Source organism: Podarcis filfolensis (genome assembly GCF_964270895.1).
Source record: "Podarcis filfolensis genome assembly, chromosome: 1".
Taxonomy (NCBI): Eukaryota; Metazoa; Chordata; class Lepidosauria; order Squamata; family Lacertidae; genus Podarcis; species Podarcis filfolensis.
The window spans coordinates 51,715,204-51,730,550 of NC_139604.1; the positions used below are offsets into that span (position 1 = coordinate 51,715,204).

General features: G+C 46.8%; 1 protein-coding gene and 1 long non-coding RNA gene across 2 annotated transcripts in view; one reads left to right on the plus strand and one right to left on the minus strand.

Moving 5' to 3' along the window:
• The first annotated feature begins 1,771 nt into the window (after positions 1-1,771).
• FEV (FEV transcription factor, ETS family member) lies at positions 1,772-14,366 on the plus strand. Its single transcript, XM_083624815.1, has 3 exons — positions 1,772-2,321; positions 2,855-2,929; positions 12,199-14,366. The coding sequence occupies exons 1-3, from the start codon at positions 2,273-2,275 to the stop codon at positions 12,699-12,701; spliced, it is 627 nt and encodes a 208-aa protein (XP_083480941.1). The 5' UTR covers positions 1,772-2,272; the 3' UTR covers positions 12,702-14,366.
• The window catches only part of LOC310767691, a 17,495-nt gene continuing 6,569 nt past the window's right edge, over positions 4,422-15,347 (minus strand). Inside the window, exons 2-3 of the long non-coding RNA XR_014551019.1 lie at positions 6,303-6,394; positions 4,422-4,631 (exon numbers count right to left, since the gene is read on the minus strand). This is a non-coding gene — a long non-coding RNA (uncharacterized lncRNA). The remainder of the gene's footprint in view (positions 4,632-6,302; positions 6,395-15,347) is intronic.

Genomic DNA, 15,347 nt, shown 5'->3' on the forward strand with positions numbered 1-15,347 from the left:
GGCAGAAAACAGGGAGGACAACAGTAGGTAGGACAATTTTCTCACTGTCCTTCTTCCTGCCGAGTTCTACAAAGTTCTATACTGAGTCTAAAGAGGAAGGAAAAGCTGACAGCCATCACCCCTTTCCCTTGGGCTGGTTGTAAGTAAGAAGGCAGGCAGGTGGAGGCTGGCTGAGGGAAGAGGGAAGTTGGTGGGGTGTTGCCCCTTTTGCCCTAGCCTCCACTGCCAAGAGCAACACTGTTTCACCACCATCACCCAAAATCTGCTGTCTTGGATAGACTTCTCACTCGGCTCCATAGTTGTGGCAGTAACCTTAGCACTGACACCACCATCATGTTTGCCTAGGAGGACCCTGTTTCCAAAGAGCTCCTTCCATTATCATCATCAATTTATATGCCACCCATCTCCCTACAAAAAACAAACAAACGAACAAAAACAAACAAACGTAAAAACACAACACATACACACACAAAACTTCAGACATATTTTAAAAATCACATCTGCTGGGCGGATGCTCCACAGGGCAGGTGTGACTACTGAGAAGGCCCTCTGCCTGGTTCCCTGTAACCTCTTCTCTCTCAGTGAGAGAACCACCAGAAGGCCCTTGGTGCTGGACCTCAGTGTCTGGACTGAACAATGGGGGTGGAGACACTCCTTCAGGTATACAGGGTCAGAGCTGTTTCGGGCTTTAAAGGTCAGCACCAACACTCTGAATTGTACCCAGAAAAGAAGAAGCCCTCAGAAAGGAAAAGAGAGCCCTGCCCTAACCTGGCTCACATAATGCCACCCCCCCCCACCGTTTTCCTGCTAAACCTCCTTCAAGTAGGCTGAGATGTGGAACTCATTGTGACTGAGTGATGTGAGAGGTGGGGAAAGAAATAACTACTATAACGCACTATTATAAGAGGGTTATAATACTGTTATATTTTACTGAGATTAAGAAACCCACCATATAATTAGTATTACTGACACATCCAAGAGTGCCCCTTTGAAAGCTATCATGTGTTGGTCTTCAAGATGCAACTATCCAACATGGTTACCCCTTTGGAAATTCATCTACTTACTACTACTGTTGTTTTAAGTTACTAATGTATATACAAATTTGATTCACTATTGTATAGATATTGGGGAGGTGGAATCGCTTTCCTCCACCAGAGTTATTGAGAGGGATTGGACTGTACATGCAAATACAATTAGTTTATTTCGGGGCGGGGGAGTTAGCAGTAGCAAGTAGTGAATGTACCATCTAAATCTTAGATGAGGTATGTTGTCAGGCCACAACTCCCATGAGCCCCAGTCAACATTGCAGGCAGCCCAAGACCTCTGGTGGCAGGGGTGGCAGCCAATCTGAATAAAATATTGGGGGGGGGGGTTGCAGGTAAACCCCACCCCACATAACTGATCACATGATGCAGTGCATGCACACCATTTGAACGGCAATGCACACGAACTTTCGGAAGGCCTGACCCCCTCAAATATTTTATTGGGACAAAGGGACCTTGGCCCCTAAGAGTTGGCTCCTATGTCTGGCGGGCACCAGGTTGCAGAAGGATGGGCGAGTCGATTAACAGATTATCCGATGGCAGCGAAATGGAACCTCTTCATTCAGAGATGCTCGACCTCTGAGCATCTGGTACTGAGGACAAATATCAGGGAAGATCGTTGCCTTGCTGTGCTCCCTCTCAGCTTCTGGAAAGCATCTTGCGAGCCACGGTGGGAAACGACAGAAGCCTTTTGGGTGATTCTGCGAGGCTCCAGGGCGAGGAGGAGGATGGGGCACCTTCGCCGCGGCTCCGCTTGTGGGTGGGGGGCGGGGGGGCACAGAATCACTTTCAGGTTAAAGGCCCATTAGGGCCTCCGTCGGGGCTCGTTTCCTTGTTGGCTCAGAGGCACTGGAGCAGAAGCGCCGCCGAGCGAGGGCCAGGCCAGGCGCTGTGTGTTTGCAAAGAGTTAAGGAGGCGGAAAATGCGAGGGCCGCGGCTGCCTCTCTCCATAGAAACGGCGATCTTTAACGGGGGGAACTTTATTAAAGTCCGATGGGGCGATAAGCGCCCGCGCCGCGCCTTTAATTAAAGCGCAGAGGAAATTGCAGGCGCCCAGGCCCTGCGCCCCTCGCAGGTTGCTTGGAGACTGCCCCCACCCTCGCCGCCGCTCTCCCCATCCCGCGCCCTGCCTCGACGGGTGGGGACCGTAATACATAATAACAACCATCATCTTCCCCAGGCGAAGGCAATAATACCCCCCGCGGGCGCGGGGTGGGCGCAGAGCTGCCATGAGACGCGGCGCGGCCCGGACCCTGCTGCTCAACATGTACCTGCCAGGTAGGGCAGGGACCAAAGGCGAGGGCTGCCCGGCGGCGCCGCCGCAGCTTTCCATGTGGTGGATCGGTCCCTTTCCTCCCAGCCCAGACCCGAGGCTCCCACCTCTGCCTCCCGTTTCTTCTCCTGCTCGTTTCCCCTAACTGCCATTTCTCCCCCTCCACGAAGATCGCTCCTTGGCGCTCTTCAGCAAGCGCCCAGAGCCGTCTCTCTCGCCGTCCCTCTTTAAAGCTGCCCCGACGGCTCCCATCGGAAGTCGGATTTCCTTTTTCCTGGACGCGTTTCCTGGCTTCATAGCGGCTTGGCATGGGTGGGGGGGCGAGGCAGAGCGGCAGAGGCGGGCGGCGGGGGGACTTTGAAATACAACCAGGCTCGCTCTGGAGAGAGAGAGGGAGCTTGTCCAACGCGCCCGCCCCCTCCATCAAGTCCCAATTACGGGGAGATTCTTGGGTGGGGACCGGGATCGGTTTGGGTTTGCGCTCATTTTCCCCACCTCTCTTTCTCTCTGTCTCTCTTCTTGCTGATCTTATTTGCAGACCCAGTTGGGGAAACTTTGTTCAAAGAAGGCAAAAGCCAGGCGTGGGGATCACTGGGGCCGGGAGTCCAAAAAGGTAAGACCCTCGCTTCCCCGCCTTCCCGGAAAGTACCGAAAAAGGAGTGCGTGGGGCTACTGGGGCGCCTTTCAAGGTAGTCTGTTGCCAAAGGGCGATCAATTTGTAGGTTCTTTTCGAAGGGCAAATTTGCTAAATATCCAATGGGGGGGTTCTTCTCGCATCATCATCTGCACCTGACGCTAAGCAGAGGATGCGCATCATCCAATGCAACAAAGTCTCCCCTTCAGGGGTTCGGAATCTGCGCCTTATAGGAAGGAGCGCACCCTCTTTTCTCTAGCAAACGCTCTTTAAAGTTGGGTGGGCCCCCAAAACCTTAGAAACAAACGATGGTGTATATGTGTGGTTGTTGCAAAACCACTTCAAAGGCAACGCGGTACCCGAATCAGCTGCGGGTGCAAAACAAGAAGCGCGCCCGGGGCAGGATTTGATCCTGCCTGTTATATCTATCATTTCAGTAATAATGGAGTTAGTAGGGTTAGGGTGTGCGCTGGTTGATTTGTACCTAAAGCACTTGGAGGCGCAAAGCCCCAAATAATGGTGGAAGAGATCTCTGGCTTTTTTTGAATAAAAAGAGAGAGAAAGGAGGAATTAATATCGACTTCCTTCTCTGAAATCCGATCCTTGGTCTGTCTGGCTCAGTATCGCCTGCCGTGGGTGGCAGCGGCTCTCCGGGGTTTTAGCCAGAGGGTCTTCCTCAGACCTACTTGGAGATGGCAGGAATTGAACTCAGCACCTTCTGTAAGCCAAGCAGAAGTAGCTACAGCCGCTCCAAAACCTCTGCTTTAGCTTCCCATCGCTGTCAAGGGAACCTGCTCCTCAAATGCTTAAGGCGGCGAAGACGTCCTTCAACACCCTGCGCCTCCCGAAATCGGTGCTAGCTTGGATCAAACTGCGCGGAGAGCTGGACCCTGCCTTGGACTTCAGGGGATCTTGACCAGCAGGTTGCCACGGAAAGGAAAAATGGCACCCTTCCTTAAGGCTGCTGGCAGAGTAGTAAGCTTTGGTATTGCACCGGGCTCTACTTCAGGCAAGATTGACTACTGCGTTGTTCAAATTCACGGGTTTCAGTGAATTTTTTTTTTTAAAGAAAAAACACTTTCAAGCTTTAGGAGCGTGGAGCGAGGCAAGGATTCCCCCCCCCCCAGCTCTGTGTAGCTTGAAAACTTCCTCTTTTAATACACAGTACTGCAATTTTAGTGGCAAGCCCATCTGGGTAAAGAGGGGTCCTATTAGATCTCCTTTCTGCCCTCCAAGAACCGGCACCAAACATCCCCAACCCCGCCCCCCCCCCCCACCAAGCGCCCTTTCCCTTCTTTCGGAGGCTTCCCCAGAAACCAGGCTCTGATCGGCCGGGCAACCCTGCCTAAGGTCGTAGGGACAGAGAGCAAGGGAAAGAATCGAGGGCATATTCGGCAAGGAGCTGCGGGAGACGTCTTGAAAGAAGGTGAAGCTGTTTTCTGGAGCAGAGAACTTAGCCGAAAAGCAGCTCTGAGTTCTGCAATATCATGGCTGGCTGCCGATTCATTTTTATTCTTATAAGAAGGTGAAAACAAAGTCACAGCCGCACTCCTAAGACTCCTAAGACCCCGAGGAAGCGTTCTGTCCAAATGGCGCTGCCGAGAACTATTTGTATTCCCAACGCCCATCTCTTGCACCACCTCGAAAATTCTCAGTCCCTCCGTTGGACTCTTTCTCTCACCTTGGAGATAAGGAAACAAGCAGCCCAGTTAAGCCCCAGAACTTGGATCCCGTTCTCTCTGAAAGTATTAAATACGCTGAAATACCACTGACTCAAAACACACGTACAGTAACTGTTTAATTGCGTTTCGGGGTTTGGGCCACTTAATTACAAAACAAACAAACGCGGGGAGACACTCTAGCACCCCAGCCCTAACATCAGCCTCGATTCAGCTGCTACTGACCCACGTCCCTCTTGGCTTAATCGGTTCCCACTGATGTGCGCCTCTGGCGCAGTTGTGGACCAGCCTTTGGCATTCGTTTCAGCGGGATCTCTCAGGCAGGTTTTCTAGGAAGTAGTAAATCCCCTGAGTTTAACGAGATGTCACTCCCAATCTGGACTACAACCGAGGAAACCAACTTCTTTCTTAACCTGTTAATGCCAATAGCTGCTACACAAATAATGGCTTAGGAGCGGGGGTGTCGCCTTCATAATTCCCAGGTGGGAGCACCGATGGTCCCTGGATCGCGCGGACTGACTGCTTAGAGCAATTTAGGCGCAGTTGGTTAGAGCATTTTTCACACCCCATTTCCTACGGAATCCAGTTTCGCAACAGTAGCAGAAATAATCTATAGCATCTCAAAATCGCAGGTTTGAGGGAAAAGAGGCGCAGAAGTGCCAACTTTTATTTATTTATCATTACCATCACAATTATTCTACCCCAATTTTCTTCCATGGAGCTTAAAGTGTCCTACATAGCTCTCCCCTTTTCTCATTTTATTCTTACAACAACCCTGAGAGATAAGCTAGGCTGAGCGAGAAAGCGACTGGCCCAAGGAGAACCGCTGGCTGAGTAGAGACTTGAATCCTGGCCTCACAGGTCCCAGCGCTCTAACTACGATGCCACACGGGCTAGCGGGTTTGGCAAAAGGGCGAAATGATGAACGAACGCCATAAAGCCAAGGTTATTATTATTATTTAAAAGAAATCTGATTTTATTTAACTTAAACGAAGTAACTCGTCGGTGTGCATTTACCAATTTTTATGTACATCTCTTACCCCAAATACAACTCCGAAGGGGGAGAGGAGGGGAATTCACGGTTTGGGGGGGCAACTGGCAAGGGATTCAACAAACGTCAAAATCCACAAAACGCGTGTCTTGCGCTGCGGTGCATCGCTGGGCAGATCTCAATACATCGCGAGTGCAAAATAAATAGTTCCTCTTGAACCGGCCAAGTACCGACTCCGGTAAGAGAGAGTAAATAAATATTTCTAAATTCGGCCAATAGTGCCCAATATATGAATAACGTTAGCGGAACCAATAATTCGTATGCATACAGCACTGTAGAGCGTACAAAATACTTCACGCACCTTATTTTGTGTTGGTGCTATCCATAAAACTGCCCTGCAAGGTAGATCAATATTATTATCCCAGTACAGTAACTGGATTTTTTCCCTCACCAGGGCAGTGTATGTATATTGGATAAAATATATTAAATAACATTACGATATCACTTAAAAGCACCATTAAAACACACAAAAATGCTATAATGCAGAAGGACGGAGGCAAAACCCGATGTAAACAGATTCATCTGCTGAGAAATGTGGAATGAAGCTTCCTTTAGAGCCGACTCCATCTGCAGTTTATGCATCCTTGCCCAAAAATAAGGTTGCATTCCTATACTAACTCACCTTGGAGTAAATCCCACGGAACTCAGTGGCTTTCTTCCACGTCAGTGGGTATAGGGCCGAAGCCTACAAAATCGGGTACCGCAGAGGGGAGCCTGAAAAAAAAAAAACAAAAACAAAAACAAAAAGCGTGATACTGTACATCAACATCATTATATGTCAAACGTATTTATGAATCGCCTTTCTGCCGCCAAGACAGTAATTACAAGCGCTGCAAGATTAAAAACCCACCAGTTTAAAGCAGAAGAAAACCAGAAAGAAGAATTAAAAAGCTAGGCGAAAGATGTAGGCCACCAGTTTGACCTCCCCAAGGGCGTCCAAGGCAGTCTCTTAGAAAAACAATGTTATTTTCGCCGCTTAAGACAGTGGGCTGGAAATAAATGTTGCCCATTTATTGAATCTCGAGGTTGCAGATCAACGAAACACAGCGGATAGGGTTTCTCCTTTCTAAGAGAGAGCGAGAGAGAGCGCTTTTTCGAGAAATAAGATGGGAATAAAGTTTTGGGGTCTTGGGGACATATTTTCCCTCCACAAGGTAGTTTCGTTTGCTGTTGCCTGAACAATGGACTCCGCCCTTCGGTCTATTTGCAAAGTCAGTCTGCCACCAGTTGACAGCCTGCGTAATTTCTAAATAGCTTTGGGCACAATCACGATTTGAGGAGTTGATATCTGAAGTCCGGTTGATCTCAAGAGCGGTGGGGGCGGGAAGCAGGCGAGGTTTTAGGGGGAATCCGATGCACATTTACCCGAACGTAAACTTTACTGACCAGTCAACGACGCTTATTTCTGAGGAGCAGAAATTTGAGCAGGCGTGTTGTAGAGGATTGCAGTGTTAAGGTGAGGCAGTAGTCCCACGGCGATGGGTACGAAGTACTCTGCCTTAGAAGTGCTAAACAACCATGCTCCTTGGGTTTATATCTAGGGCGCACGGGGTTGTACACAAGCATTTGCGTATATGTAACAGTGTGTATTAGCAAGCATACCCACTTTAAGTAAGAGAGCACATTAGAACCCTGACACGTGTTGGAAATCAACTACGGTTGTCTTGGTTTTTAAACGTTCGATTCCCTTTATAAGAGCGTGCACCCTTACAACATTATAGAGGCTGATACGTGGTCGCCCTCTCCTAAAAGCAAAAAATGAATCGAACACACTTTTCCGCACCTGGAACTCAGAATTGTGAAGAGGAGGGTTAGCGCTTGGACAAAAGCTCTTTCCTCTTCCGGGTTTCATTTATCTGACTTCAAATGTGCTATAGCCTTCCAGATGTTGAATGGACTACACTTTCCCTTTTCTTTCTTGCTGGCTGGGGCTGATGGAATGCAACAACATCTGGAGGACCGGTTTCCTATCCCCTCTGATTCAGCTGTGGTCCTCCCCCCCCCAAAAAAAATTGCTGCTTAAGTTACATTTTATATTGGGCGACTGGTTTCCCCAGCAGCAAGTACGAAATACTTGAACTGTGCCTGATCAGGTTAAAACTGTCAGCGCTTTTCCTTGTGGCACCTTCAAGATTAGCAGGTTTTATTATGCCATATATTTTCTTGGGCTAAAATCCACTCAGCGTCTGATGAAGTGGGCTGTAGTCAATGAATGTTTGTGCTTGCGTTAGGGTGATAGCCAGCGTTAGTGATACTCCAGCAGCCACATTGAAATCAGTGGACTCCAGTGGCCCCTTGATCTCACTTAGTCTGCTCTGAGTATCACTAACCTTGGATATCACACTCAGTCTTCTAGAGGCTATAAGACCCTTTGTCGATTTTAACTGCCACATATTAACAGGGTTACCCTTCTGGAAATGTTTCATCTTTTATCTGTAGCCTGGCCTACATATGCAGCAGAATAAAGTTTTTGTGGGTAGATGAGGAAAGTCATTTTTTAAAACATTCCCTAAGGAAAACAAAAAAAGCCCTTTGAAAGTAGAAAAAAAGCTAGCAGCTCAGGGAGAAAGGTTTTAGCCCAGCCACCTCTCTGCTGTTCTAGTTTTCTACTTGCAAAAGGGTGTGGTGGGTTTCTTGGGGGGGGGGGTTACACAGGGAAAGATTAAGAAATGTGATTTCCCTACCTGGCCTCTGAAATGGGTACCATTTATTCTACCATCACCCAGTCTACCACCTCATTCTGTTGCAAGTGTAGAGGAGGCCTCTCTAGACTACAATAAAAAAGGAAAAGGATTAAGATCAGAAGTTATTTCAGAACCATTTGTTCAGGACAGCAACATCAATAGAGGACATGCATGTGTGAAACTGCTAGCACTGGTCAAATGCTGAACAATATTTTATGTCACTTTATAATAGCACTCAAACCAGTCACTTGTCAGTGTTTAAGCTGACACATATGGCTGTGTGAATCAGCTCTTCTTGTCTTGGAAGAAGTAAAGTTAAAAATTATATCATTAGTAGTGTGAGATTCCATAATTGTACACATACAGAAGGTTGGTTCAGATATTTTATTTATTTAATTAGTTATATGAACTATGTCTATGTTCACTATGCATATTGTAATGTAACCTATCTGACTATCTAGAAACACAGAGAGCATTGATTTTGTTTTTCATTTTCTGACCTCCATTCCTTCAAATTAGTTCAGACAAAGCAACTTCTCAGGTTTACCTGTAGTAAATAAATGTATCAGTTGTATATTTTTTATACAATTTTTGCTTAAAAACAAAACAAAAATATTTAGCAGGAAGCAACACAATAGGTGTGCCATGCTGTGTAAACGATAATACTCTATGGCGCTTTGTTTGTATCTAATTGGTCACAACAGTCAAATGAGTGTAAGGCTGTGATCTTCACTGCAAACTAACTTAGGGTATTAAATCCTAGGGTGCTTCTGGATGGGGGCTTAATATTGCAAACAGCTCATTCAGATACGGTAAATGGGGTGGGGTGGGCTTTTTTTAAATATCAGATTTTCCAATCCAGATTAAATAGGGGGAAATACGAACTGGTGTTTTTATGCCAATGATGTCATGTGGAAGCTGTGAAAACCTGCACACATAGAGGTAATGATTCTGCAATATACACCCACCTAAAAGCACTGCATCTCATATAGAATGGATTCACTTCCTAGTAAAGGTCTATAGAGAAGAAAGAGAATATGGATACATTTTTTTTAATGAGGTAGGTTTTGGAGTGACTGGGAAAATGCAAAGGATCCAGCTCTGAAGAGTTCAAAGCAGTCAACAGTGTGAGCTATTTGGCTTTCTTAACAGACACAGAGGAATAAGAGTATTATTATATATTTGAGGGTGGGACAGTGGTTATGGGAAAGGGATTAAAATATTGTTGTGAGTTTGGGGGAAGGGGTTAGGCTATATAATGCCTAAGTCCCTTCAAATTCCTGGATCCAGCAAGGGTTAAAATCTAATGGAGGATTCTATTGCTGAATTACCAGTAGCCAGGCAAGGGCCATAGTTATCACCTAAGTATGGTCCTTAGTCTGACAAAGAAAGCTGTTCTGTGCCAGAGGGTAAATGGGTGGGCTAGAAGCAGGCTGCAGGCAGAAGCCAGGGAGTGAGAGCCATGCTTGATTCCAAGACTGTGTCTATGAAAGAAGCAAGACCACTTGGAGTGTTAATGCTGTAAGCTCCTTCATCTTGAGCTCTGGTTGTATATATGTGTAAATAAGGATACCACAGTCTCCATTGTCCCTCATTCCAAGGAAACGGGACCCTGGGTAAGTTCCTGGAACCCCTGAAATCTTGCACCTCTTTGAGATTGGGGTGGCATGCAACAATATATTTTGAGCTCTTCTAGTGGGAGCCTTAGGTCATAGAAACTTATTGGTTAGATGTCTGGAAGCTGTGGCTGGATGGTTACGTGGGAGCCGGTTGAAGTTAAATCCTTCGAAGACAGAGGTCCTCTGGCTGGGACGGGACGATATGGGATTGAGGGGGCAACTCCCATCTCTTGCGGGGGTGCAATTAGTGCCAGCACCGTCCGTTAAGAGTTTGGGTGTAATCTTCGATACCTCCCTCTCTATGGAGACACAGATTACAGCTATAACAAAGGCGGCATTTTTTCATCTCCGCCAAGCTAAGCAGTTGGCCCCTTATCTCTCTCGCCCTGACCTAGCCACTGTGATCCATGCGACGGTCACCTCCAGACTGGATTATTGTAACTCGCTCTATGTGGGGCTGCCCTTGAGACTGACCCAGAAACTCCAGCGGGTGCAGAATGCCGCGGCGAGACTCCTTATGGGGTCTTCGCTGCGAGACCACATTCATCCGGTACTATACCAGCTGCACTGGCTCCCGGTGGAGTACAGGATCAGGTTTAAGGTGCTGGTTTTAACCTTTAAAGCCCTATACGGCCTAGGACCCTCGTACCTATGGGACCGCCTCTCCTGGTATGCCCCACAGAGAAACCTACGGTCTGCAAATAAAAACATCCTGAAGGTCCCAGGCCTCAGAGAGGTTAGGCTGGCCTCAACTAGAGCCAGGGCCTTCTCGGCTGCGGCTCCAATCTGGTGGAACGCTCTGTCACAAGAGACTAGGGCCCTGCAGGACCTGACATCTTTCCGCAGGGCCTGCAAGACAGAGTTGTTCCACCAGGCCTTTGGTCAGGGCGCAGCCTGACTCCCTCCTCTGGCAACCTGCACAGAATTTTGCTTAATGGTTGCCATCAACTTGATTTTAATTAATTTTTATAATGAAATATTTTTAGAATGTTGGATTATTTGATTGTTTGATTATTTGATTGTTGTTAGCTGCCCTGAGCCCGGCTTCAGCTGGGGAGGGTGGGATATAAATAAAATTTATTATTAGTAGTAGTAGTAGTAATTATGGGTAGGGGGAAAATAGGAAAAGAGTTGACACTTCATATTTTGGCTCAGCCAGGAGTCTGATGTACCTTTTGTTTACCTTTAAATGTCCAAATGATAACGAAGAATGGCAAGGATTTACAGCGAAAGGAACACAGCAGTCAGTGGGTGGACTTCAACATAGCATTAAGTTGGGTATGCAGGAGCAAAACGATGTTTGCCTTCCCTTCCCCTATTCTATTCTCTCCTCCCCTCCTTTCATGCCTCCCCCTAAGCCTGTTCTGAAGGTTCCCCCAACCCTTTTGTTGCTTGTATTTCCTTTTGTTGTTACCTTTACTTGTGTTTTAATCTGGAAGTTGCTTTCCAGGCCACTGGGGATAGAAATCTTTTGGGAAAGTGTTATGTTAGACTTGGGCCCCAAATATCTGAAACAACACCTTCCCTGTACAGCAACCCTGGAATTAAGATAAAAGAAGGAGGGCCTTCTGGTGGTTTTGTTGCTCTCAGTAGTTGTGAGTGGGTTGAGCTCATGACAGAGCCTTTTTGGTGATGGCCCCAAGAGATGCATTTGACACCACTTCTCTACAGCTTCCATTGACCACTGAAGACACATCTCTTTACCCTGGCCTTTGAAATTGGAAGTTTTGATGTTGGTGTCTTTTAACTGGAAGGATTATTGATGTTGAGCTTTATTGGGGGTGTTGTTTAGTTTTGACTGTTTTAATATGCTGTAATCTGCCCTGAGCGTTCTGGTGAAGGGCAGCTAAGATAGAACATTATCATTGTTTACTTATTTAGACGGTCCCGGTAGAGAGGGATCTAGTGGCTAGTTGGTGTCTTCAGCATGTGTTTGGCATAACATTTAGTCTGGCCCTCAGAATTGGCCTGGACAAGCCAAACATAATGCCCTCCTGATGTGGCTGGACTCCAGTTCCTGTCAGCCCCAGTCCACCTGCCCATGGCCAAGAGTCAAAGATCATGGGAGCTTTATTCTAACAACTTCTGTAGCAGCAATCCTGGGCTACAAGAATGTATGGGTCAGCATAAAGGCAGTGTCCTATGTTCATGTGAGGGTGGCAGGTCTGCCCCTTCAAGATGGGCCTTTCTCACTGCCCCTCTTTTGGCTTTTCAGGCAGTGGGCAGATCCAGTTGTGGCAATTTCTGCTGGAGCTGCTTTCTGATCGTGCCAATCTCAACTGCATCGCTTGGGAGGGCACCAATGGAGAGTTCAAACTCCTGGATCCCGACGAGGTGGCCCGGCGCTGGGGGGAGCGCAAGAGCAAGCCCAACATGAACTATGACAAGCTGAGCCGGGCCCTGCGCTACTACTATGACAAGAACATCATGACCAAGGTCCACGGCAAACGCTACGCCTACAAGTTTGACTTCCAGGGCCTGGCCCAAGTCTGCCAGCCAGCAACACCCGACCATACCCTCTACAAATTCCAGGCACCCCTGCCCTTCTCTGGCATTTCCAAACTCAACATCATGGCCTCGGGGGTGACTCCAACCAGCTTCTCCTATTGGCCAGGCTCTACCCCCACTCTGTACCCCAGCCACGGCTTGCAGCCTTCAGCGCCCTTCAGTGCCATGGCAACCTCCCATATCAACAACATGAACAGCCACTACCACTAGGCCTCTCACCACTGCAGGGCAAGGGGGAGGGATGGGGAGAGAAGGGACGGCCCTCAGATTTCATCCTAAGACACTTCCCATTTTGACCAAGGAGGCAACTGTGTGCAGCAGGGAGGGACACTGTATTGAGATGACATTTTAAGATGGGCTGGATCTCAGCAAAGGCGTTGGATGATCTAGGGGGCATTTTGTGGGGGGTGAGCTCCCTCCCCATTGAATACAGGGCCCTTCATTTTGTAGAGAACATTTCAGCAATGCTCCCAATTTCTCTCTTTCTTTTTTTCCAACCCCTCTCCCACTATATTGAAATGGCTTCAGAACACTCTTGTATGTTTTGAAGTCTGGTCATGGACAGGCGTAAAGACCAGCAAGGGCTCAGCTCAGCAACACACATACAGTCACATATCCTGAGAGGTTGATGATGGAGGTGAGATAGACTTTCAGGTCAAAGTTAGGCATCCTTGTGAGGTGGGGAAATGCTTCTCCTCCTTTTAAAATCCTGCTGGACACGAAGCCCATTCCCTTAGCTTCAGTGTCTTCATCTTCCCTGGATTAGATACATGGACAGGAATCCCATCCTATCAGGAATCCTGTACTGAACAGGAATACATTACATAGCTGCCATCAGATTTAGCTGGCTGATAATGCCAACTGAGGGCAGTTGAAATGGACGAATGGACATTTTCACAAAGGGGGAGGGATTTCTTTTCTTATTCTTTGCTATTACCCGAAGTGCTGACAAAACCAAGTTTTGGCTCATCCCTATTCAAAATGCAGTTCTGCAGATACTTCCTCAACCCACAGGAATTAATATTAAAGCAGGAGGACACAAATATTTGAAAAGATGCGGCATGGTGTTCCCCAAGCTCCAAGAATTTAAATGTATCTGCCTGAGCCTGAGGTCTCTGATCTCACAAACTAGTCTAGGCATCAAATACCCCTCTATGAGCCCCAGCCTAATTCTCAGCCCAGCTGGGCTTCTTCTTTGCCCCCAAACCAAATCCCTTAATGCTGAACACACACAAGAGTTGCTGCTTCCATGTAGGCAGCACCAAAATACAAGTGTGGTAAAAGTTGTCAATGTATAAAGTTTCATTTTTTAAAAATAGCGAGGCAATATAATGGAAATGAAATATTTAATGAAATTCATTCTTTGCCCACTCTAAGTAACTATCAATATCATTATCATCATCATTATTATTAAATGTATTTATATCCCACCTTTCTCCCAAGTTGGGATTCAAGGTGGCTTCCAACATCTAAGAACATCATTATATAATACAAGTAATATAAACTAGTTAAAAACAATACTTAAAACACACTTAGAGCAGCAGTTAAAATAGGGAACTACCATGTATAACATCAGGATCTGTTGCTTTGAACACACTGTAGAGTTTGGGGGTGGGAGCTGTGGCCAAACACATATTTTTTATTTATTTATTACATTTGTATACCACCCTAGACCTACAGATCTCAGAGCGGTATACAAATTTAATAAACAAATTTATCAGTACAGCTGTGTCGTCTCACACAATCTCGCACCCAAACTACCCAAGAGAGACACTAAATGGTTACCATTATCAACAGGGCACACATGAAACTTAAAGAGGCATGTGCTTTAAAAAGTCGAAGCTACATTGGCCAGAAAGTTCATTTGCATTTACAAATGCCTTTCCTCTGTTTTCCATGTGGAAGGCTCAAATAGTGACATGAGCCTCATGTGTTATTGGCATTTTGACCTCTGAACCCTAAAAGTTATATTGATGACTCCTGTTCAGCATGGAAATGCACTTCAAATGGCATACAGAGATTCTTTTATTTCAATAAGTTATATACCATTTAATTGCATAATTTCTAAGCAGTGTACAAGAGGGATATGACGGACACCAGAAAACCTGCCGGAAAAACTGAGATGGTAGCTAAAGTCAAGAAAATAGCAATTGTCCTGGAAAACAGACTGCTTCTGCCCCTTCCTTTGCTTTCATGATTTCATCCCCTTTTGTCCCATTCTCAGGTTGATGGACATCATTTCAGGTTTCTGTGTTTGTGTGTGTGACAATGTTCAAAGACCTACTCTTAAATATATTCATGGTAAAATGCAAAAAGAGGGGGGAAAGGAAAAGTGTACTTTAATAGCACTTGTTCTGGTTCCTTTCTGGGGGTTCTTGATTTTAAAAAATGAGAAGACGACACAAGACATACGGGTGCTCCTGAGGAAAAGTTCCACCGAAAATGAAGCACAGGGGCAGAAAAGCATGCATAGTGCCCTGCACAAGAGGCAACTTGATGGGGTCCTGTTCCAGCCTCGAGGCTTTGCCTATATATGGTAGGGGAAATGTAAACCCTCTTTGAAAATCCCAGGAGAAATGCACAATAGAAATGCAAGCTATTTCATTCATCCAGGGGGAGCTATGTACACCCAGAAGCCTAGAGCAGGGGTAGGGAACCTACAGCCCTCCAGATGTTGTAGGAATACAACTTCTCCCACCATCCCTGGCTATTGGCCATGCTGGCTGAGGCCAATAAGACTTGAGGTCCAGCAACAACTGAAAGGCCACAGGTTGCCCACTCCTGGTCTAAAGGAACCTCTTACCTAGCTGGAAACATGACAGGAACCTAGTACCAACCTCAGATTTTGGGGGGTGG